Source organism: Lactuca serriola, chromosome 8 (genome assembly GCF_051521515.1).
Source record: "Lactuca serriola cultivar US96UC23 chromosome 8, Lser_US96UC23_V15, whole genome shotgun sequence".
NCBI classification, from domain to species: domain Eukaryota; kingdom Viridiplantae; phylum Streptophyta; class Magnoliopsida; order Asterales; family Asteraceae; genus Lactuca; species Lactuca serriola.
The window spans coordinates 96,302,659-96,324,133 of NC_136415.1; the positions used below are offsets into that span (position 1 = coordinate 96,302,659).

Below are 21,475 nucleotides of genomic sequence, written 5' to 3' on the forward strand. Positions count from 1 at the left end.
GCATAAAACCCTAAATTGTGGAAATCGATCGGCACACACACACGCGGGAATTATTTAATAACTTGAGATATTAAATAATAATCATTGGAAAATTAATCTATGACAATAATGGACTTAATGGATTAAGTCCTTATTGGATTGAGTCGTTATTGGATTAAGTCCTTAATGGGTTAAGTAAGAAACACTTAACCCTAATCATCATTTCATGTGAAAACCCTAATTTTAGGATTATGGGCTTGGACTTATCGGGACCCACATTTGGGCGATTGGAAAGGAATTGTGTATTAAGCCCAAACACACCATATGACTTACTTAGTAAAGTGAGGGACTTAATGGATTAAGTCCTTAATGGGTTAAGTGAGAAACACTTAACCCTAGTTGTCATTTTATGTGAAACCCTAATTTCACTTAGGCCTTGAGTTGGGCCTTCCTATAGGGTTTTGATGGTTAGACTATTGATGGACCATCCAAGAACAAGTTAATGGACCAAAGTAATTAGATGGGCTTTAGGATAAGGTCCATGTGAGGACTTGGGCCAAATTTGGAAGATTGGGCCATATGTTGGGCCTAGGCCCATTACTCGACCTTTGGGCTTTTGTAGTGTGAGTTGGACTTTGAGCTTGGAACCCAATAATTAATTGGGTATTGTTTGATGTTGACAGTTCGGGAATCTATCAATCAGCAGCTGGAGCGTACATGCGGGACTTCAGCAGTGCCAGGTGAGTTCTCCTCACTATATCAACAGGGTCTAAGGCACCAAGGTCGGCCCTTTATGGATTGTATTCAGATTATTGCATGTTATGCTTACTGATTTATATCCTCGTAGTTAGGATGGTGATATGCTATGCTTTAGTGACCCGGTTGGGTCGGTATCCTGGTATATAGGATGGCGCTATGTTAGTGACCTGAGGTCGATATCCTTGTTATAGGATTGTTGCTATGCTTTGTGATCTGTTAGATCGGTTTGACTGTTATATATGCATGCTAGTGTTATATGATGTCTATGTGCACATGATTGTCCTGGTTATAGGATGATGCTATTTTAGTGACTAGTTAGGTCTGTATCCCGGTTATTGGGATGTTGCTATGATTGGTGATCTGTTAGATCGGTTTGACTGTTATATGAAATGTGCTAGCGTACGATATTTATGTGCACATGTTTGTTTGATTGGGGGTTGGGCTGAGGTGGTCCTGCTTTATGTTGTAGGCCAACATACCCGACGAGTGGTCCGGATAAGTTGTAGGCCCTGCGTGGCAGTACAGACGTGCCCAAGGCTCGAAGAGCAGTCCAGATAGACTGAAGGCCTGTGAGGCGGTCCAGTCAGGCTGATAACTCATTATGCATGTTGTTATGTATTGGTTATATGATATGGTTATGTTTGTATGGCGTTGGTATTTTGGGGAAACTCGCTAAGCTTTGGGCTTACAGTTGTTGATTTCATTTCAGGTATTTCTGATGATCACGGGAAGGCGAAGGCGTGATCGTGCACCTCCTCATATTTTCATGATTGATTCTGGGGATACTCTGATTTCTGAACCATTTTGAAAACAAACTGTAATAATTTAATGGTTTTAAAATGTATTAAAAAGTTTAAATTTTGCTTGAATTTTATGGGTGTTACAAGTTGGTATCAGAGCCTTGGTTTGAGTGAATTGGAGGAACACTCGTGTGAATCCAGTCTCAAATCAAGGAAAGGATTTTAAAATGAATTTTTAAATGGTTTTCAAAATAAGTAAAGGAGGATGCAGGGTGTACGATCAGCCAGAGCCAGTAAGTAGACCCCAAAATACCATACAGTTTATTTGATTATGTGATATGTTAGAACAACATGCTAGTACTAGGCTAGGGATCTTCAGGAAATGCATGATAGAATTGCCTGATTACATGATGCCTGCTAGCCTAGGGTTTCCTTATATGAGATTGACATCATTACTGTAGTTACTTGTGTATGCATCACGGCTGTATATAATTAAGATCTTATTGCCTGAGAATGTTTGATTTGGCCTTATGTTCTATTCTTTTGATTAGGGCTTAGGGTAGGATCGAATATTCAAAAGTCTATGGGGTCCAGCGTTATGTATGGCTAGCATACACTAGTGCTACAGGGTTGATGGAAGTTTCATGGATGGGTGGGTTGTGTGAGGCCGGGAGGCCAGTTATGAAATATTTAGCATTCCTCTAGGAGTGAGGATTGAGTGCTCGCTATGTTTATGTATATTGTTAGGGCGTTGTGATGATACTTGAGACAAATATGGGTAGGTGTGGAAGGTAGTATGGGCCCGTACTACTGAAAGCACATGACCCATACACGTAGCAAGGAAGTCACAACCCCTAGGGTTTGGTTGGGAATTGGCTCTTTTTCATTATATGGGTTATCAGAGACCTTTCCGGTGTGTTACCAGAATGGTGGTTACGAGACATCTTGAGAGCGGATTCGAGTTAGGATCGGGAGCTGGCAGCCAGGATAGGCCAGCATTGTCAGTGGATCGTGTCGGTGAGATCATCCGGGAGGAGGTGATCGAGATTTGTCCGGGGTCAGATTCCGGAGATGTTGGTGTAACGCCCGCAGATCCGGGCTAGTCAATTTAGAGGCAATAGGGGTCGAAAACGACTTTTCGACAAAAAGATTATTTAGAATAAATAATCTTAACCAAGTTGTAGAATATGTCACAGGGTTTCCGTACATATAAAGAACGCCGAAATCCGAGTTATAACGAAGAAGTTATGACCCGTCGAAGTTTCGCGTCGGAACCGGCACAGCGCCGGGAAGCGTAATACTCTGTTGGTGATTGCATGGCTACCTTGGAAGCTACAAACGGTGTTAGTTCTAGATCTTACAACAAGGAATTTTCATTCTTTCCTGATATTAATTAGAGAAAAATGTTCCTAATGATGTCTGAGAATAGGAGGAAAGATTGGCTTGATTCTTTGGAAGAGTAGTTGTTTTACAATGTAGGGATGTTGTATGAAATTTGATACATATTATTACACTAGTTTATTTGGTATTTGAATTTGGTGTGTCGTGTGTTTGATGTTTATGTATGAACTTGATGTCATTTATTGTACATTTTGATGATAGATATATATATATATATATATATATATATATATATATATATATATATATATATATATATATATATATATATATATGGAACTTGATGTGTTATTTTACTTGACGAGCAGTAATTATGAATGATTTATTATGCATATAAAGTGCTACAATGTCAGATTCCTCATATAGTAGCTCTTACTTAGATGAAGATGATGATGATGATGATATGGATGATATGATGATGTTCTTTTTCATAAAAAAACACGAGAAGAATTTTATTGATCTAATTCCTTGTAGGACATCTATGCTAAGTGGAAAAGAATATATTAGAGAGATATTATGCGTGAATCCTATTCAGTGTTATGAAGCAATTAGGATGAAGCCACATGTTTTTTTTAACTTGTGTGATAAACTAAAGATGATGGGTTTGTTGCAAGATCGTAAGGAAGTAAGTGTAGAAGAAGGTTTGTCAATGAGTTTGCGGATTCTTTGTCATGGCACAACACAACGTTTGATTTCTGATCGTTTTCAACATTCGACTTCGACCGTTCATTATTGTTTTAAGAATGTATTAAGAGCTTTGAAGGCGTTTGCTCTTTCAGTAGTTAAAACAGTTGATAGAGGTGAAGTTCAACCAGAAATTCGAGCAAATTCAAGATGGTATCCATTCTTTAAGGTATTCATTGATCTCCCCTTGTTAATCTTTACACATATAAGCTCTATTTCTCTATATATCTCTCTCTCACAAATATATATAATTTCTATGCAGAATTGTATCGGTGCTATTTATGGCACACATGTAGCAGCTTGGGCTCCATCATCAAAGCAAAAGTCATTTCGAGGTAGAAAAGCAGTTCTTATAACACAAAATGCGATGGCAATCTGCTCCCATGAATGATGTTCACTTTTGTGTATGTCGGCTGGGAGGGAACAGCAAATGACTCTCATGTATTTTACGATGTTGTTATTAGACCCGAAAACAAATTTCGAATACCAACCGGTGGATATCCGAATTTGAAGGGATTTTTTGCACCATATCGTGGTGAACGGTATCATCGTTCAGATTGGCAACATGTTAGTGGAGTTAAGGGAAAGAAAGAATTATTAAACTTTATGCATTCATCCGTTCGTAATGTCATTGAACGAACATTTGGTGTTCTTAAGAAAAGATTTCATATTTTGCAAAATATACCAAATTATCCATTGAGACGACAAATGTTGATTCCGCATGCATATTGTGCATTGCATAATTACATACGAATGGAAGATAGGGCAGACACTTTATTTACTAGATATGATGATGAAAATATTCAAAACTTTGAAGAGAGTTTGCAAGTGGTTCAAGAGGGGTTTCCTTTGGATATGACAAGTCAAGATGAGATGCTTCAAGTTAGAGATTCGACTGCAGATATGTTGTGGGAAAAGTATACACAACGGCGCCAGAGACACTTGCGAGCTTGATACCATTATAGTATTAGAAATGTCTTATTGGAAAATGCTTCTTTTTTATGTTTACTTTTATGTTGAAGTATACATTAAGATTTATGTTTGATATTCCTATATTAAAATTGTGTTTGATTTTATGTTATTGGAAAATGTTTAATTTTATGTTAAAATATGTCTAATATTGTAATATTTGAAAAACTGAAAAATGGAAAATGAAAAGTGATGGAAAAATGCACAACCAAAGGCGTTCTCTAATTTTTCAAAATGGAAAATGAAAACTCCACCGCTTTCAACCAAACGTCTTTTCAAAATTTTCATTGAAAACTGAAAATGAAAACGCAACTCTATTTTCTGAAAATGTTTTCTTAGAAAATGAAAACAGTTTTCCACAACCAAACACACCCTTAGATTCCTAAGAATATATGAATCCATGATGAGGTACAAAGTTGGAGTAATATAAAATGAGATATCAGATATGTTCACGTGAAAAAAAAAATATGATTCGACGTTGATAGATTGCTTAAATGAGCATTTTGGCAAAGTAAGTTGTTACTAAGATTTTTTTTTATAACTTTTGAATTGCCGTGTATATCAGAAGTATTCTAGCCTTATGGATTGAATTACATAGCAATATGTACATTCTTTATATACATTTGAGAATAAAGATGGTGAAATTGTCTAATGTGGGAAATATGAGATAACATACCTAGCAAAAAGAGAAGGGTCAAGGGCTTAAAGTCATTCCCAATTAACATGACAATGAAACAAAAAAAAAACATCATTTGTTGAAGTTCTTTTAAGCTATTAACTTGAAATGTTGGGAAACCTTCCTCATAACGTGAAAATTTGAAGGCTTTTAACTCATAAAATTACCATTAAAAAACCTAACATCTACTTCTGTACAACATAAATAATTAGGTACTTACATCTTCTTCTTCTTCAACCAGTTTGACCTCTGTCTCCTTTGTTTCACTTCCAGTTTTCTTCTCAATGTCACAAGGAATGACAGATTTACCCTTTTGAAGAAGTTCAACAAGTTGGACAGAATGTTTCTTCCCTTCTTTATGATTATTCATAACTTTTTCAGAAAAGGCCCCCACTTTACACATCTCACACCAAAACTGGAATTTATCTCTGTTCTTCCCCCCCTTCATCTCATCTTCTTTCTTTGAATTTGTGCTTGATTTACTGCTATCCATTGATGGTGTTTGATTACCTGAACGTGAACGCTTTCTGGGTTTGGAGTTTTTCTCCCCGGAGCTCAGGTTGACTCTTGTGACATCAAGTTTGACCGACTTGACCACTGGTTTTTTGGTTGCAACCCCGAGACCACAGTTAGCACCGGTTTTCTGGGCTATCAGAGATGATTCTTTCAGTTGGTGTTTCTTGCCTTGAAGGTGTTCGTTTAGACCACGCTCGCTAGTGGCAGTGACCTGACAGATGGCGCAGTTCCACTCTTCTCTGATCTTCTTCTTTGAAGTATCTGAATAGGACCCGCTTGAGTCTCCGGCGACTGGTGGTGTTGGTTTCCGTTTTGCTCCGGTGAGGGTCTCACCTTTGGGCTTACGCTACAATAAGAAACACAAGTCTAGGGGTTTAGAAGGATTTGTATTTTAGAGGAATAATCAGAAATATTATAATGATTCATGAAGCATGGACACATAGAAGAAGATACTAACCAGAACGATGACTTCCTTTTGGCTGCTCTCTGGGAGAGGCGTAGGAATCTCCTGAATTATCGGTGAATCGACAAATCGCTGATATGGGTGAACGTTAAAATCCCTAATTTCCAATGGATAGCCGCCACCGCCGCGGGAAAACTTTTCATCAAGAGAAATTATGATTCTCTCCTCGAGTCCAATCGGTTGCCGATGCAAAATTCCTGCGTCAAATAGGTTATTGTGGCTCCCCGGCAGTGGAAACGGCATATACGGCGAGGGAAGACCTCCGCCGCTCCTCATAGCCATCTCCCGCTCCATCATCAAGTCATGCCGCACTTCCTCCTTCAACATACGCTTACGAGCCATCTCCTCTGCTATTAACTCCTCTCTGATCCTCTCCTTCTCAATCTCCCGCTGGATCGCATCTCTCATGTCAAGACGTCCTCGAAAAATCTCCGGTCCTCCGTGGCGTCCTCTAAAATCTCCGGTGGGAAAACCTGCTGCAACTCAAAACATCAAAAGAAGCAAACATTCAATGTCCAAGAAATCAACTCCGCTACACTTCACTCGTTCACAAAATATGAGGCATAAAATCACGAAGTTACTAAATATTCTCAGCAAAAACATTGAACAAACAAAATCAATTAGCGATCACAAACCTCGAATCCCTTGTTCTGTGTAGTAAGTATAAGGCGAAGAGGATGATGAAGACTGCGAATGATAAAATGGATTTTGCTGGCCTTGCGCGTCTGCATCCACCACCCGACGCTTGAACTTCATTGTTAACGGAGAGAAAGTTAGGGTTCCAACAGGCGAGAGCAATAGATACAGAGATATGCATATAAGTGTGATACAGAGAGACAATGACCGAGACTCATACTCTGCTTTGGGTTTAAAAAGACTCTTAGTTGGGACACGCGCCTAATGAGCAGGTGTGCTCACGCTCATCGTCTTGGTCGAAAATTAATAAAAGGAATCTCGAAAAGAAAAATATTTCAAATCTTATTATCATTTACTAAAATTTAATAAAAGTTTATAGAAAATTATCAATAACATTTACAATTTTGTAGTTGAAATCTGCAAAATAGGCAAGCTATTCGCGAAATCATTCAAATCACGTCTTGGTGAATTTCATTCAACAGTTTATTTCGCAAATGGCATTTAAGAAAATTAAAAATTATGGATCTCATAGATTAGATATATAAAAAGCCTTTTTTTTTTTTTTTTGTTCTTTTCCTTATAAATAAAATTCCTTCATTAACACTTTAAAGAAAGTGATACTCCTAACATGGATTATGTGTCAAACAATCACCCTAATCTGTGAATTTTCTAATTAGATATAGAGCATTTTTCTTATTTTTTCAAACATATTGGACCGATTTTGTAACGAAAATGTATATTGATGTTTTCTGTAAATTACAAAGATAGTTTTGTAATTTATTTTATATATAACCAAACCTGACAACATACAAAATTTTTATGGCCAAAGCCTTAAACGCAAAAAATTCAAGGACCAAACCTATCATTATACAAAATTGTTATGTGGTCAAAATATAAAACCTAAAACTTATAAGAACTAAAATTACCAATATACCAATTTTTTTATGGCTAAAACCATCTCCATCCAACTTCTATTTTTTTTCCTCAAAAATAGAATAAAAAATGAGGTAAATAATGTTTTATCTCCAAGCATATTCCATTTTTACCTTATTTTTAGTTTTTTACTCTCAAAAAACATATTATATTCTTCTAACTTATATAAATTGTAAAACACATCTTTTCTATTGATTTAGTTTTAACAAATGTACAATCTATATTTTTTCATTACAATAATATTATATAAATAAGATTATATTTATAACACTTAATTATAAGTTTTTTGTAAACTACGTTATCGTGTTTTAAAATTTCAATATGTATTTAAATTTTAATATGAATTTGATAAACAAAAAATAAACTTTATATTTATAATTAATTAATATAATTTAATATATAACACAATATTATAAGTATTAAATATTACATTTAAATTATAATTAGATAAAAAAAACATAAATGTATAAATATATAAAAAGCAGGACTAAAATAGACAACTCAAATTTCATCAACATTTTAGGAGAAACGAATAGTATAACATCATATTTGGTGTTATACTATTCATTTCCCCCAAAATTGGGGAATAAATGTGATAGGTCGGCATTGGTGCATTCGACCCGTTAAACACATTAAGGAAACTCACCTCAAGCTGTTGAGTCTCTAAGATAAATCTCTGTCTGCTAGTCCGATAAAATCCTCACACTATCATCATAAAATGACATCCAATTAATAATTGGATTCTGACCCATAAATAAGAGTCTATAATAGGGTAAAAGACCATTTTACCTTTTACCTAACTTGACCCAAGGCCAAGGTCCAAACCAACTACACAAAAGGCCCAATTTTAAAAATGGTCACCCAAAGCCCAATAATGGCCCAATCATCCAAATTGGGGCCAAATCCCTTTATGTTCCTTCAGCCAAAAGAACCCAAAAATATAAATCTAATGGCCCAACAAGACCATAATCTCTTAAGGTCCAAACATGGGCACAAAACCGAGAAGCCCAAATTCGAAGTCCACCTGCTGACTTTGCGGGGCGTACTCAGCTCGTACACTTAGCGTACACCCTCTGGGGCTAGTACGCGCAACGTACAAGCTTGGTACGCCCAACGTACTCCCTAGTTGACCAACCCACTTCATTAAGCACTTAATCCATTGAGACTTCAAGCCAAACTCTCAGATCTGATTCTATAAGACCACTTATCACGTAAAGTTGGCAACTTTACACACATGCATATCTTAATGGGGTTCAAGAGCTAAAAAAAGACTTAAAAAAGGTCTTAGCACATGCATGGTTCAAGATACACCATAAAGCTTGCATTTTTATGAGCAATGGGGCCAAAAGAAGCCTATATCTAACACCAATACTTCTGGAGTGAGTCAAGAAGCTCATCAATCACTCCAAAGACTCAAAAAGCATAAAATAACAACATAACTAGATGTAGCATCATAAATCATCAATATGTGAGCTTTTTACCTCAAAAACTTGCAAATTATGAGCTAACCCCGAATCTTCAAGCTCAAGACACCTCTCTAATTGATCCTCTTCTTCCTCTCCTTCACAAACCACTGACAAACACTTTTAATGTTCAAAACTCACAAGAACACACTAGGGGTTCGGTTTTTAGACAAAGGAAGGTAGGGGTTGGCTAAACATGACCAAATGAGGATATCATAAGGTTTAAATAGGGTGCAAACTCTAAAAATAGGGTTTCACTCATGCTCACGTACGCCATGCGTACTCCATGTACGCCCTGCGTACGTGGTTAAGACTCGTGATCCCGAATTGCACCAGTACGCCCATTGTACTCCAACTTTCCTGAAGTTGGCAAATCTGCCCCCTAGGGACCAATTCTGCATCATATTAACACACAAAGGGTCTAAACTGAAAAGTACTTTGAATCGGGTGTTACAACTATATCTTTTGATAAACATCAATACCGAATTAACTTAACCTGCAAATATCCATTAGTTAGTACTGGAAAAGATTATGTCATACATTACTCTTCCCATCGAAGATAATGATGACGTTGGCATCATGTTTGATATGCTTCTTCTCCATCAACAAGTAACCTTGATCTATATTTACAGGTTGAAGACAATGTTTAAATTCAACACACAAATATGGCTTCTAAGTATAAACATTTAATTATAGAGACATCCACTTGAAAGATGGACACTTGTATATGATGGTAGTAGGAGATATGGGTTCCTTACTATAATTTTTTCAGAGATTTTTAACAGTGTATCTAAATGTGCTCGATTTTTTTACCAATCATAACTTGTGTCCAAGTTATCTTCTATAGATTTGTGCATTATTTTGATGTGAGGTGTCATTTAGGACATAATCCCCGAGCTAATGGATGTGCATATACACCTTATATTGTTGCAAACCATGTAGTTTTGATATCAAAACAAGTGCACACTAGGTGAGACGTTTTAATCAAAAGAAATGTTTTTGGAGTTGATAACTCAAAGATAAGGTAATGTGCAAGTATTTGGACCAAAAAACATATATATGTGGTAAATTGAAATATCTTGTTTCTCATGTTTTGAGTGCATGTGCCAAACTTTCCTTAAAGAATCGGCAATATGTTTATAAATGTTACTCAATTATAGAGTATTGTTCTATTTAGGCATATGGGTTTCCCTTACTTCCTAATGAAGCGTATTGACCACAATAATCATCTAGAGAATTGCTTCCAAATTTAAAGCTTTTACGGAATAAAAAAGGTTGTCCTTGTTCAACGAGACTATAAAATAGAATGGACCGTAAAGAAGGAAAAAAGGTACATTTGTGGAATTTGTAAACAAAGTGGTCATAATCGGAAAAAAATGTATGTCTAAGCAAAGGTAAATGAGGAGACCTTTAAGCTAGTCAGATCAAACTAATAGAAAACATTGTTGAACTTGTACCCAAAAAATCAATGTAGGTTTGATGTTGGTTTTAATTCAAGTTGATTTTTTTTGGGTGCTGCAATTCTAACATACTCCTAAAATAATCCTAATACTACCTATGTTCCGGATGAGACTTGAACTCTCAACCTCAAGGATGGAAGACAACACCTGATACTACTGAGCAAGAAGCCTTATGGTCGTTTATAAATGAATCATATTAACAACCCAAGACATTTATTGAGATTCAAATAAATTTATTGTGACGATCAAGTAAGATATTATATGTTTGTATTTTGTTTTTTTTGATAAAACTTAACAGCAAAGAGTTAAAAAAATCAAAATTTATATTTAAAAGTTGTAAAAGTTAAAACAATATCTGAAAACTTTAGAAAAATTAAAAAACACTGTTTCTGGTAAATATTTTGACTATCATACTTTCTGTTAAATACATTTGAAAACATACTTATTTTGTAAATATTTTTTTAAAACACAAACTATATATAAGTTTGATACTTGGTAATGTTACATTCGGGATAAAAACTTTATATAAGGCTGACACTTAGGTAAGGTTAGAATTACGTTTAAATTTGAAATTCTCGAATTCCCAACAATGTATAAATTAACTTTATTGTGTAATTCTACTAAATATAGGTTATACACAATTTAAGAAAATGGAATTTTTCGCTATTAATTTGATGTATTCTTCTACAAGTTACCAGCTGTATAGGATATGGGATGTCTAGACATTCGAGGAAAATGTGGGTCCCTCTATACGAAGTCGAGACTTGAGACTTGAGATTTAAGACAGTTACAAGAATTTACAAAACAGTCCTTATTTTTCATATATATCTCAAATGAACCCTCCATCAAACAAAATAAAGTCCAAATATACTCCAACGCATTCCAAACAAAATATAATCCGAATTCAGAACGGATCGGGCGCTGGTAATTCGGGTTTCGGTTATTTTTGACAGGCGATTCCTCCCCTCGTCGCCGTATGCCATCGCCTCCCATGTGAACCAACGTCCTCCTTCGCACTCCACAGCTACAGGTTCCATTTTTCTACCATTTTCTCTGCTTTGGTTCTTCTTCTTTTTTTTCCCTGCTTTATGTTGAAACCGAAAATATTGATTTCAAGGTTACCAATCTTGTTAGTGATGGCGCCTTTTGCTTATTTTGATTGTTGGTTTACAGAACTCGTGTTTTTTGTTCATGTTTCTAATTGTTTGTTGTCTGGGTTCATCGATTGAAGTTAATAACCATGTTCATCTAGCTTTGCTGATTATGAAGTGACTTGATTTGTTTAGTCTTATGGCTTGTATTTCTGAGGAACTAAAGTTTAGATGATTAAAAAAACTGCTCAAAGTTAATAGAAAGGTTTGAAATCAGATTGCATAGAAATTAGAATATGACCAAACGATTAGAAATCAGATTGCACGCAAGCTGTTTGATCAAATGCCTGAAAGGGATTACTTTCCTTATATGCATATTTTCACTAATCAATTACATGTTTTAACTTTTAACATATCAATTTTGATGTTGGTAACTTTGGAATGAACAATAGATGCATGTTTTCTGTTACTTAAAAACAATTATTATTAGTTAAAAAAAATTGTTAGTTACAATAAGAAAAATAAGTCAAAAATAACTTTGTAACATTCCTTATGACATATTTACAGTTGCAAAACTTGATTGATCCAAAGAGGCATTAGCATTACAACAAAAGTGACTCCAAATCAAACACAAATGGCAACTCATCTTATAAAAAGAATAACTTCAAACCCTTCCCATTCACCCTTTTCCCTTCGCCTCAAAACAACCTCCTCTCAATACGTAGCTTCTAGAATCCGAGATGCCACATTTGAAAAGTTCATGGACAAATACAAAAACCTCCTAAAAGTTATCTCCATTCAAGACCTAATCCTTGCAAACCCTAACAACCCACCATCCGTCTCAGTCGATTTCCTCAACCGCCTCTCTCAAAAACTCCACCTCAACCGTGGCGCCACCGCGTTTTTACGAAAATACCCTCGAATATTCGAAATCTTCTACGACACCTCCCTCTCTCAACCCTACTGTAAACTCACCCCTTTAGCAATGCAAATATCAAAAGAAGAACACGAAGCTATTACAAAAACTCACCCTCTTGTTATCAACCGTTTGGTTCGGCTTTTGTCAATGTCATTATCCAAAACGCTTCCACTTCGAGCTATATTCAAAGTGTGGAGGGAACTCGGTCTTCCAGATGATTTTGAAGATTCGATAATATCTCAAAACCCAAATCTTTTTCTTGTTCTTGATGCCCATGAACCCAATACACATCTCATTAAACTTATCGATACTAATCATGGTCATGATCTGACGACAGCTGTCGAAAATTGGAGGGTTATGGAGTGTTGTAAAGACGATTGTAGTGTTGATAGAACGGAAATTAGGTTTAGTTTTAAACATAGTTATCCTCCAAGTATGAAATTGAAAAAGAATTTTAGGGCTAAAGTTAAAGAATGGCAAAAGTTGCCTTACATAGGGCCATATGAGGAGGTGAGAGGTGTTAAGAAAAGGAGTAAGAGTGGAGTTATGGAGGTTGAGAAACGTGCGGTTGGAATAGTTCATGAGTTTTTGAGTTTGACTGTGGAGAAGACAGTGGAAGTGGAGAAGATAAGTCATTTTAGGAAGTGGTTTGGGATTGATTTGAATGTGAGGGATTTGTTCTTGGATTATCCGGGAATGTTTTATTTGTCAACTAAAGGGAAGAGGCATACGGTTTTTTTAAGAGAAGGGTATGAGAGAGGGGGTTTGATTGATCCAAATCCTGTGTATCGTGTGAGGAGGAAGCTTCTTGATCTTGTGGTGTTGGGTAGACGTGGTTTGAATTCGGGTGATTATAAATTGAGTGAAAGTGAAATTGAGAGTGAAGAGGATGATGATGATGTAGAAGAGATGGAGAATGATTGATGTAATGTATCTATGCTTAGTTTCTTATTAAAGAATCCTCTATAGTCTTTTATAACATTATATCTTTAAAATGGTAGAAGTCACACTTTAATTTACTCCAACAAAACGTCTCTAATCTTCAGAATTAGAACCCTCTAATCTTCCAGCGGAAATGTAGTCGTTTTATGGTTCTAGTTCTACACCTAAAATTGTTTATATATTAAAAAAAAATAAAAATAATTAAACAAAACGATATTTTTAGAGAACTAACTATGGATTTTGGTTTTTTTATCATTTATAATTTTAGTTTTTATTTTTATTTTTTAAACTAAAAACCAAACCGTCAAATATATTTGAGGTTCTTGTTTATGATTTTTACACACTCAAGTATATATATGTACGTATGTAACTAAAAATCGCACCAATGAATTTTTTAAAATGGTTCGGTTTTTTTCATATCTTGTTCGGTTTGAGTTTTATTGCACATGAGTATGTATATACATTCATTTCTTTTTAATAAACATTCTACCAAAAAATCTCTAATTATAGCAATATCACTCAAATATAAACCAATTTTCACTTTTATAATTGGATAGATTTTCCAAAATGTAGTTAATATCCTAAAAAAATGACTGGTACATTTTTTGAAATATAATATCTAATCAAGAAAAAAAATTACAAAGGTCAAAGATGTGATAGAAAAAACTGAAAATATAATGCTATAATACACATATAAATAAGAGTATCATGCATAAATATCCAAATAACTAAAAGCATGCATGTTATTTCTTGTACTTACCCAATATGTATAACATATTTATTTTTCTTCTTAAACCTCCTATGGTGTTTTTAGCATCTTTTGTGTGTTCTTAAACCTCCTATTGATTTTAAGCGACAACGAATAAGAAAAGGTTACTAATTACAAATACATTATAAGATCCTTAAAAAATTTCTTGGATACAGGACACAAACACAACTAAATTCCAAAATAATGGCCAAGTTAAGTTAATTTTCCAAGGTTGTTACACACCCCATGATCTATCGCCTATGTTTAAAAAACAAACAAGCAGTAGAGTCAAAGAGAAAAATACAAATAGCATAGTCCCAATATCTCCATGAAATTGAAAAGATATTATATATTTATGTCATTCACAAACCAGACATCGATCCATGGCTTTTTTGGTTATAATCTTGTTCTCAGCGACTTTGCTTTCACACACTGAATCCCGTTTTCTCCCTGAAACTTCAAGTTATGAGAGCCACAACCAATGGATGGCTCGTTATGGATGCTAATGAGAAAGAACAACGTTCAAAATTTTTTCAAGAGAACGTTCACTACATAGAATCATCCAACAATGTCAAGAACAAAGGTTACAAACTAGCAGTCAATGAGTTTACAGACCTTACAAACCAAGAGTTGACAAGCACAAGGAACCGATTTAAGGCACACGAATGTAATTCCCCATCCACTTCCGCTTTCAGGTATGCAAATGTCATAGAAGTGGCCATCATCAAGGGATTGGAGAAAGAAAGGATCTGTAACACCCATTAATATTTCGTCATGCATGATCATTTGTAGGGTGTTGTTGGGCGTTTTCAGCTATGGAAGGAATAACTCAAATCAAAACATGTAAATTAGTTTCTTTAATATCAGAACAAGAGCTTGTTGATTGCGACACCAGTGGTGTAGATCAGGGATGTGAAGGTGGTATTATGGATGATGCCTTTGATTTCATCCTAAAAAACAAATTAAGGCCTTAGCTAGCTTACTTTGGAGATCAACTACCCATACAAAGGAGCCGATAGAATCTGCAACAACAAGAAGCTAGGCATCTAACCATGGTGCATGCTACAATTATGGGTTATGAAGATGTTCCTGCTAATAGCGAAAGTTCACTGTTGAAAGCTGTAGTTAGTCAGCCGGTGTCTGTTGCCATTGATGCTAGTGGGTCCGACTTCCAGTTTTACTCTAGTGGTGCATGTGTTTAAACTTTAAAGGAGAGTGTGGTACTGAACTTGACCATGGTGTTACTGTAGTTGGTTATGGAACAAGTGATGATGGAACTAAGTATTGGTTGGTGAAGAACGAGTTGGGGGTCTAGAGGGATATGTAATGATGCAAAGAGATGTTGATTGTGGGATCATGGGCGGCTCAATCATTTTGGGGCTCTAAACGAGCCAAAAGTTTGGGGCTTTTTGGCCTTTACTATACTTGGAAATCGAAAACGGATGAGATTAATATTTTGCAGAAATTAGAATCGGTAGAATAATGCAAAGTTGTTTAAGTTTCTTGAGTGCAGCAATCGTTGACTTACTTTTCTGCTTCATTTATTTTGTGGTTACCGGATTGAATTTTTTAATAAACTAAACGTTTGGACTTTGGAGAATATGAGGCCCCTTAGAATTGAGGGCCCTAAGCCCTACCTTAAAAAATCTCTACATAGAGCCGGCCCTGTGTGGGATTGCTATGGTGGCTTCCAATCCATATAAGTGACACAGATAAGCCGACAATTTAATATTAAGACTTAAAAGGTCAACTTGGCCGAAATAATAAATCTAACTATTATTATTAGATTAACAAAGTTCGTCCATACACAAGATTAACACTTCCTGATTATATCTGATTATAAGAAAGATAGAATGAGATTGTTCGGTTATCAAAAGAATTTAATAAACAAGACTAAAAAAGTAAAACTAGCCAGAAGAGTATAGATTCTTGACTAAGACCGTCCGTTATACCCACCACATACCACATATGTGGTGAGTGTCACATCAACACCACATTCTTCTACCACTAGCATTGGATACCTACCACTAACACACCACTCTACCTTATTTTTTATTTTATTTAAATCTAATTCAAAAGTACATTAAAATCATTTTTTTAATACTAGTTTTTCCATTAAATTAAAATACCAAATTACATTAAATAAAAACTACATTAATTGAAATAAAAAAAAAACTAACAATAAAAATAAAAATTACATTACTTAAATAAAAAAAATAAAAAAAAACTAAAAATTCCAACCATAAATAAAATAAACTACCCCATACGCCTACGTCGGGCTCGAACCGATTCTTTCATCGCTTGGAAAAGTTCAAAGTCTTCGCCCTCGAGGTCGTCCGCTTTCAGTTTCAAGATTTCCACCCGAGTCATCACCTCGGCCTTCGTTTCTTGAAGTTGCACATATTGATCAAATTTATCGCCAAACATATCCATAACACTAGAATTCGAAGATGTTGACGCCGCTTTTTTTTTTGCTTTACTTCTTCCAACGGGCCGACGAAGAGGTTGGTCGTTTTCAAGATCTAGCGGATCGTCGTTGATGTCAATGTGTGTTCGGCCGTTCGATTGTTGGGAAGTTGCAGTGGGGTTTCTCGAATGCTTTGAACCGGAAGATTGCGAAGTTCCTTCCGTTTGCTCTTTCCATTTTGGGGCGTCTTTCAGTTTTAGCCATGGTTTCATATACGGAAAAACTTTGCGTGTTGTCGTTGTTTTTTCAAATTGCTCCATGGCCGCCTTGAAAACATCAAAATCGTTCGAACCGCTTTTGCGTATGTTTAGGAGGTTGTTGTAGATTCCTCCAAACTCGGTGCATTTTAGTCGAATATCTCGCCATTTCAAAGTAATTTGATCGGCGTTTCGAGTTTCACTTTCCATTAACTCGTAGAAAATGGCTCGGACTTTTTCCCAAAAACTTCCGTAAGGCTGACTATCGACTACAATTGGATCTTCGGAAGCCGCCACCATTGCCTCCGCTAACTTTTATTCTTCTTCTTTTGTCCATGGAACCCTTTCTTGGGCGGTAGTGAGTCGGGCCGATTTTTTCCCTTTTTTTCTTTTTTGGTTGAGGTGGTGGTGAACGTTGCGTTTCTGCAACAAAATCCGGCGAAAGTGGTAGTTGTGAGCTTGGTGTTTGTGAAATTGGAGGTTGTTGTTGTTGTGACGATTGTTTTTGGAGTTGTTTAAATTGTTGAAATTGTTGGTATTGTTGTGAAATTTTTTGTTGTTGGAAAGACGGAAAATGTTGATGTTGTTGTTGGAAAAGTGATGTTTGTTGGATATGGGAACCGGTTTGAAGTAGATTGAGAAAACCGCCTTGAGGTGACTCCATAGTCGGGAATTGATGAGGTGTTGTATCTAACGCAAAAGTGTTATCGGGTTTGCGATTTCTGTAATTTGGAGGGGTATTTTGGTTGGGATCCATGGTTTTTGGTTGTGAAGGTTTAATATGTAGATTGTGTATAGAGATAGAAAAGAATGGTGTAAAAAATAAGGAGTAAAAAGGTTGTATTTATAGGTAAATAAATAGTTTTTTTTAAAGAAACTAGCCGTTCAGCGGCTAGTGTAACGTTCAAATCGTGAGTTGCAATCCAATTGGTCGTGCGAGTCCATTGTCCCGAACACGAGTGATCACGAAAACAAGCCACCACGAAACAACGGGGTGGTGTGCACGCCCGTTGTTCGTGGCCAGCTCGACCACGAACGTCCTCGTGCTCGGTATATCATTTGGCCCAATAACTACACAAAATGACTCTTGTCCTTAAAGGCTTTTACGCACTCCAATGGTTGTAAACAATAACCACATAATATATCGATTTTAGGGTGTGGAATACGACTCCATACGAACTATATATATATATATATATATATATATATATATATATATATATATATATATATATATATATATATATATATATATATATAGCCACCAAAACATTAGGAGATTGGAGACTTTCCCAATGACAATAGCTTGTCATGTGGCATGCAGATTTGACTAGGTCAAACCCTAATGCTCTACAAGCAACACATTTTCTCAATGTTAATCGGGTTGGTCTAACCAAATCACTGCTAAAAATATAAGTTCCTCGCAACCGATGCGAAATACGCCTAAATCATGCCAATTTACAAACCTTGCGTCTCTTGTTGACGAACCGAATACTTGTGAGTGTGGTCTTGGCTCACCCCTTAACCTCCACTAAAGTATTCCAAGGCATAATTACCAACTTGTAAACTAACCTCTTAAATTTCCAACATTTATAGGATATTAAGAGTAAATATTGTATCTTATATATGTTTCTGTTTATGTTACTACAACGGACTTTTAAATTATGACATGTATTCGAAAAATCAAATGTTTGTAAAGTTGCAATTATCATATCATCCATCCTTTAAGGAAGATTGCAAATAAAAGCTGATCCTCTAATTGTAATAGTAAGATTAGGATCCCGACTCATCTGTCAATTTTAGGCATATAAGGTAAATACATAGATATAGGTAAACTTATGTATACTATACGTATACGGCTATCCTTTATTGGTCATGGGGAATTCCTCTATCTTCTTTGAATGAGGAGAGAGAGTACTCATTCCTCTCTCGTAGGTCGAGTGGCTTCGCTCCTATAAGCTAGTTCTCACTTCCGAGCTCTAACTCCTTACTTTCTTTCCCACCGTAGAACTCCAATCGAAAGGGGAATCTCCCCTTGGTCCGCTTTCTCTATCTGGGGTTCAGAGTTTTGAAGCTTGCTGACTAGGGTTGGAAGCTAAATTCAGTCTTATAATAAAATAAGAAAGTCGTGGAGGAAAATTTGTGAGCATGAATATCGTTTCGTATTGCCGCATGCAAACTATGTTGAAACGTAGGAAATATATGAAGTTTCCAATGGAAAATAATGAAATATTTATGTATGAAGAGAATTTGATGAATATTGTTTTACCTTGTTTTATTTTATTTTCATTTCTAAATGTATATAAGAGTTCACTTATATGGCTTGAATTGTTGTCAAACTGTTTAGAACATAACATACTCCAAAGGAGAAAATAGTTCGATTAACGGAACACGCTATCTAATTTCCTAAATTTCCTAACTTGAAAGCAAATGCTCCAAAGAAAATTAAGTACGAAACATATGAAAGAGAAAGTCATTTGAGAGATACTTAAATATGAAATTTGCAAACATGGATTTATTCCAAAATGTGTTGCTTGCATATAAGATCTTATTGACAATATCATTTACCGTAGCATTAGCGAAAATAATCTTTTTTAAATTAAGGATGCTGAAATTGTATCTCCAAACTATCTTCACTTTAGGAAAGATCGAATATGTTCACATTTTTAAGTAATGAAAATCAGTTTCAACTTACTTTTGACTATTAGAAAATAATTGATGTTTAATCTTCAAATAATGCACAAAAAAGTTGTTTAAGGTATTTTGTAGGTTTTTCTTGGCATTAATACAAATTTTGTTTAATTAAAGTAACTGATGTTTAATCTTCATATGTGCATTATTTTATTAGCTCGTTTTAGGCATGAAAAACCCATTGGCTGGCTCTAAGTGCATGTGTTTTTATGTGATTAATTAGTTTATATTACCGCTCCTACTACTGTTTACCGGAGGGTAATTCTTCATATTTTAAGATATCTACAAGACACTCAGTAATTACTTTTTCAAACTAACTAAAAACTCTTTTGATCCTAAAAAGAATGCGTATAACTCTCTTGATATTTGGCAATTGTAAAACTAATCAACATGATTCATGTAAAAAGTTATATTCACAAAAACCATACACTTTTGCTGTCATCAGGAGCGGCCTTCATGAAATCAATAATGCATTTAGGATTTGGGTATGAAACTTATACATTTTGGATAGGTGTGAATTGTGAGCATTGCCGTTGCGTGCGTTTTGAAGTGGTTTTTAGCCAAAATGTAATATATCCGTTTTTGTAATCTTAAAACCATGATGTGGGATTTTTGAATCCTAGCTAGGAGGGTAAGAAGGTTTTAACTTTGTTCATATTAAATTCTTAAGGTTTTATTTGAACATATTACATCAATATGTTTATATATAATCGTTTAAAAAAGGTAATAAAGTTTTAATTTTGTACACATCAGGTCCCTAAGGTCTTTTTTGTACATATTACACCAACATGGTTTTTATAACCGTTTAAAGAGGAACAATAAGGTTTTAATTTTGTCGACATTAGGTCCTTATTTTTAATATTTTTATCATTTCATCTAACTCGTTTATAATTTATATTAGTATCTAGTTAGATGATTTTATTATTTCATCTTCTCATTTTAGTCGCACATTCACCACAACCATGATTTCAATTGAAATGTTACATAACAATCTTTTGTAATTTTTACAAAAAAAAAAAACATAATAATAATCCAAGTCTTAGTGATTAAGCATTAAGGCTATGTTTGGTGCGCCACAACTAGCTGATAAGCTAGTTTATTTTATGATATTTTTTAAGTTGTCATGTTTGACAAACAAAAAAGTAGCTTAATTAAGGGGTATATTTGAAAATTAAAAAAAAAAAAAAACTTTTAAAAAACTAGTCTAAGTAGTTTTTTAAAACGCTAGCTTATAAGTTATTTTTTGGTTTGCCAAACATGACAACTTTAAAAAGATTGGAAAATAAACTAGCTTATCAGCTAGCTGTGGCGCACCAAACATAACCTTAATCACTAAGACTTTGATTATTATTATTATTATTATCATTATTTTTTTTTTGTAAAAATGATAAAAAATTGTTATGTAACCTTTCAATTGAAACTGTAGTTGTGGTGAATGTGCGACTAAAATAAGAAGATGAAATAATGAAGTCATCTAATTAGATACTAATAGAAATTGTAAAAGAGTTAGATGAAATGATAAAAATATTAAAAATAGGGACATAATATGGACATAATTAAAACTTATTATCCCTCTTTAAAAGTTATAAAAATCATGTTGGTGTAATATGTACAAAAAAAGATCTCGAGACCTAATGTAGACAAAATTAAAACCTTACTACCTTTTTTAAACGGTTATATACAACCATATTGGTGTAATACGTACAAAAACAAATCTTAAGGACTTAACATGAACAAAGTT

General features: G+C 34.9%; 4 protein-coding genes across 5 annotated transcripts; 3 read left to right on the top strand and 1 right to left on the bottom strand.

Moving 5' to 3' along the window:
- The first annotated feature begins 3,225 nt into the window (after positions 1 to 3,225).
- LOC145067195 (uncharacterized) lies at positions 3,226 to 3,954 on the top strand. The gene is made up of 2 exons (XM_079014390.1): positions 3,226 to 3,732; positions 3,826 to 3,954. Exons 1-2 carry the CDS (start codon positions 3,226 to 3,228, stop codon positions 3,952 to 3,954), a joined length of 636 nt encoding a protein of 211 aa, XP_078870516.1.
- On the top strand, positions 3,954 to 4,517 carry LOC145067196 (uncharacterized). The gene has a single exon (XM_079014391.1). The coding sequence runs from the start codon at positions 3,954 to 3,956 to the stop codon at positions 4,515 to 4,517; it is 564 nt and encodes a 187-aa protein (XP_078870517.1).
- Positions 4,518 to 5,262: 745 nt separating this feature from the next.
- On the bottom strand, positions 5,263 to 7,032 carry LOC145070819 (uncharacterized). Of its 2 annotated transcripts, none has more exons than XM_079017774.1 (3): positions 6,823 to 7,032; positions 6,182 to 6,660; positions 5,263 to 6,070 (listed from the first exon to the last, which is right to left on the bottom strand). In XM_079017774.1, exons 1-3 carry the CDS (start codon positions 6,941 to 6,943, stop codon positions 5,417 to 5,419), a joined length of 1,254 nt encoding a protein of 417 aa, XP_078873900.1. In that variant the 5' UTR covers positions 6,944 to 7,032; the 3' UTR covers positions 5,263 to 5,416. The 2 variants fall into 2 exon arrangements, with proteins under 2 accessions (XP_078873900.1, XP_078873899.1); XM_079017773.1 differs by having other exon boundaries at positions 6,182 to 6,663.
- Positions 7,033 to 11,550: 4,518 nt separating this feature from the next.
- On the top strand, positions 11,551 to 13,668 carry LOC145068560 (Ubiquitin carboxyl-terminal hydrolase family protein). Its single transcript, XM_079015539.1, has 2 exons — positions 11,551 to 11,709; positions 12,338 to 13,668. Exon 2 carries the CDS (start codon positions 12,405 to 12,407, stop codon positions 13,611 to 13,613), a length of 1,209 nt encoding a protein of 402 aa, XP_078871665.1. The 5' UTR covers positions 11,551 to 11,709; positions 12,338 to 12,404; the 3' UTR covers positions 13,614 to 13,668.
- The last annotated feature ends 7,807 nt before the right edge of the window (positions 13,669 to 21,475 follow it).

Bases quoted from the DNA above. Each gene is read 5' to 3' on its own strand.
- LOC145067195 (XM_079014390.1), top strand. From the start codon at position 3,226: ATGTCAGATTCCTCATATAGTAGCTCTTACTTAGATGAAGATGATGAT. The intron at 3,733-3,825 runs GTATTCATTGAT...ATTTCTATGCAG, and splicing joins GATGGTATCCATTCTTTAAG to AATTGTATCGGTGCTATTTA.
- LOC145067196 (XM_079014391.1), top strand. From the start codon at position 3,954: ATGTTCACTTTTGTGTATGTCGGCTGGGAGGGAACAGCAAATGACTCT.
- LOC145070819 (XM_079017773.1), bottom strand. From the start codon at position 6,943: ATGAAGTTCAAGCGTCGGGTGGTGGATGCAGACGCGCAAGGCCAGCAA. The intron at 6,664-6,822 runs GTTTGTGATCGC...TTTGAGTTGCAG, and splicing joins CACAGAACAAGGGATTCGAG to CAGGTTTTCCCACCGGAGAT. The intron at 6,071-6,181 runs GTTAGTATCTTC...TTCTTATTGTAG, and splicing joins AAAAGGAAGTCATCGTTCTG to CGTAAGCCCAAAGGTGAGAC.
- LOC145068560 (XM_079015539.1), top strand. From the start codon at position 12,405: ATGGCAACTCATCTTATAAAAAGAATAACTTCAAACCCTTCCCATTCA.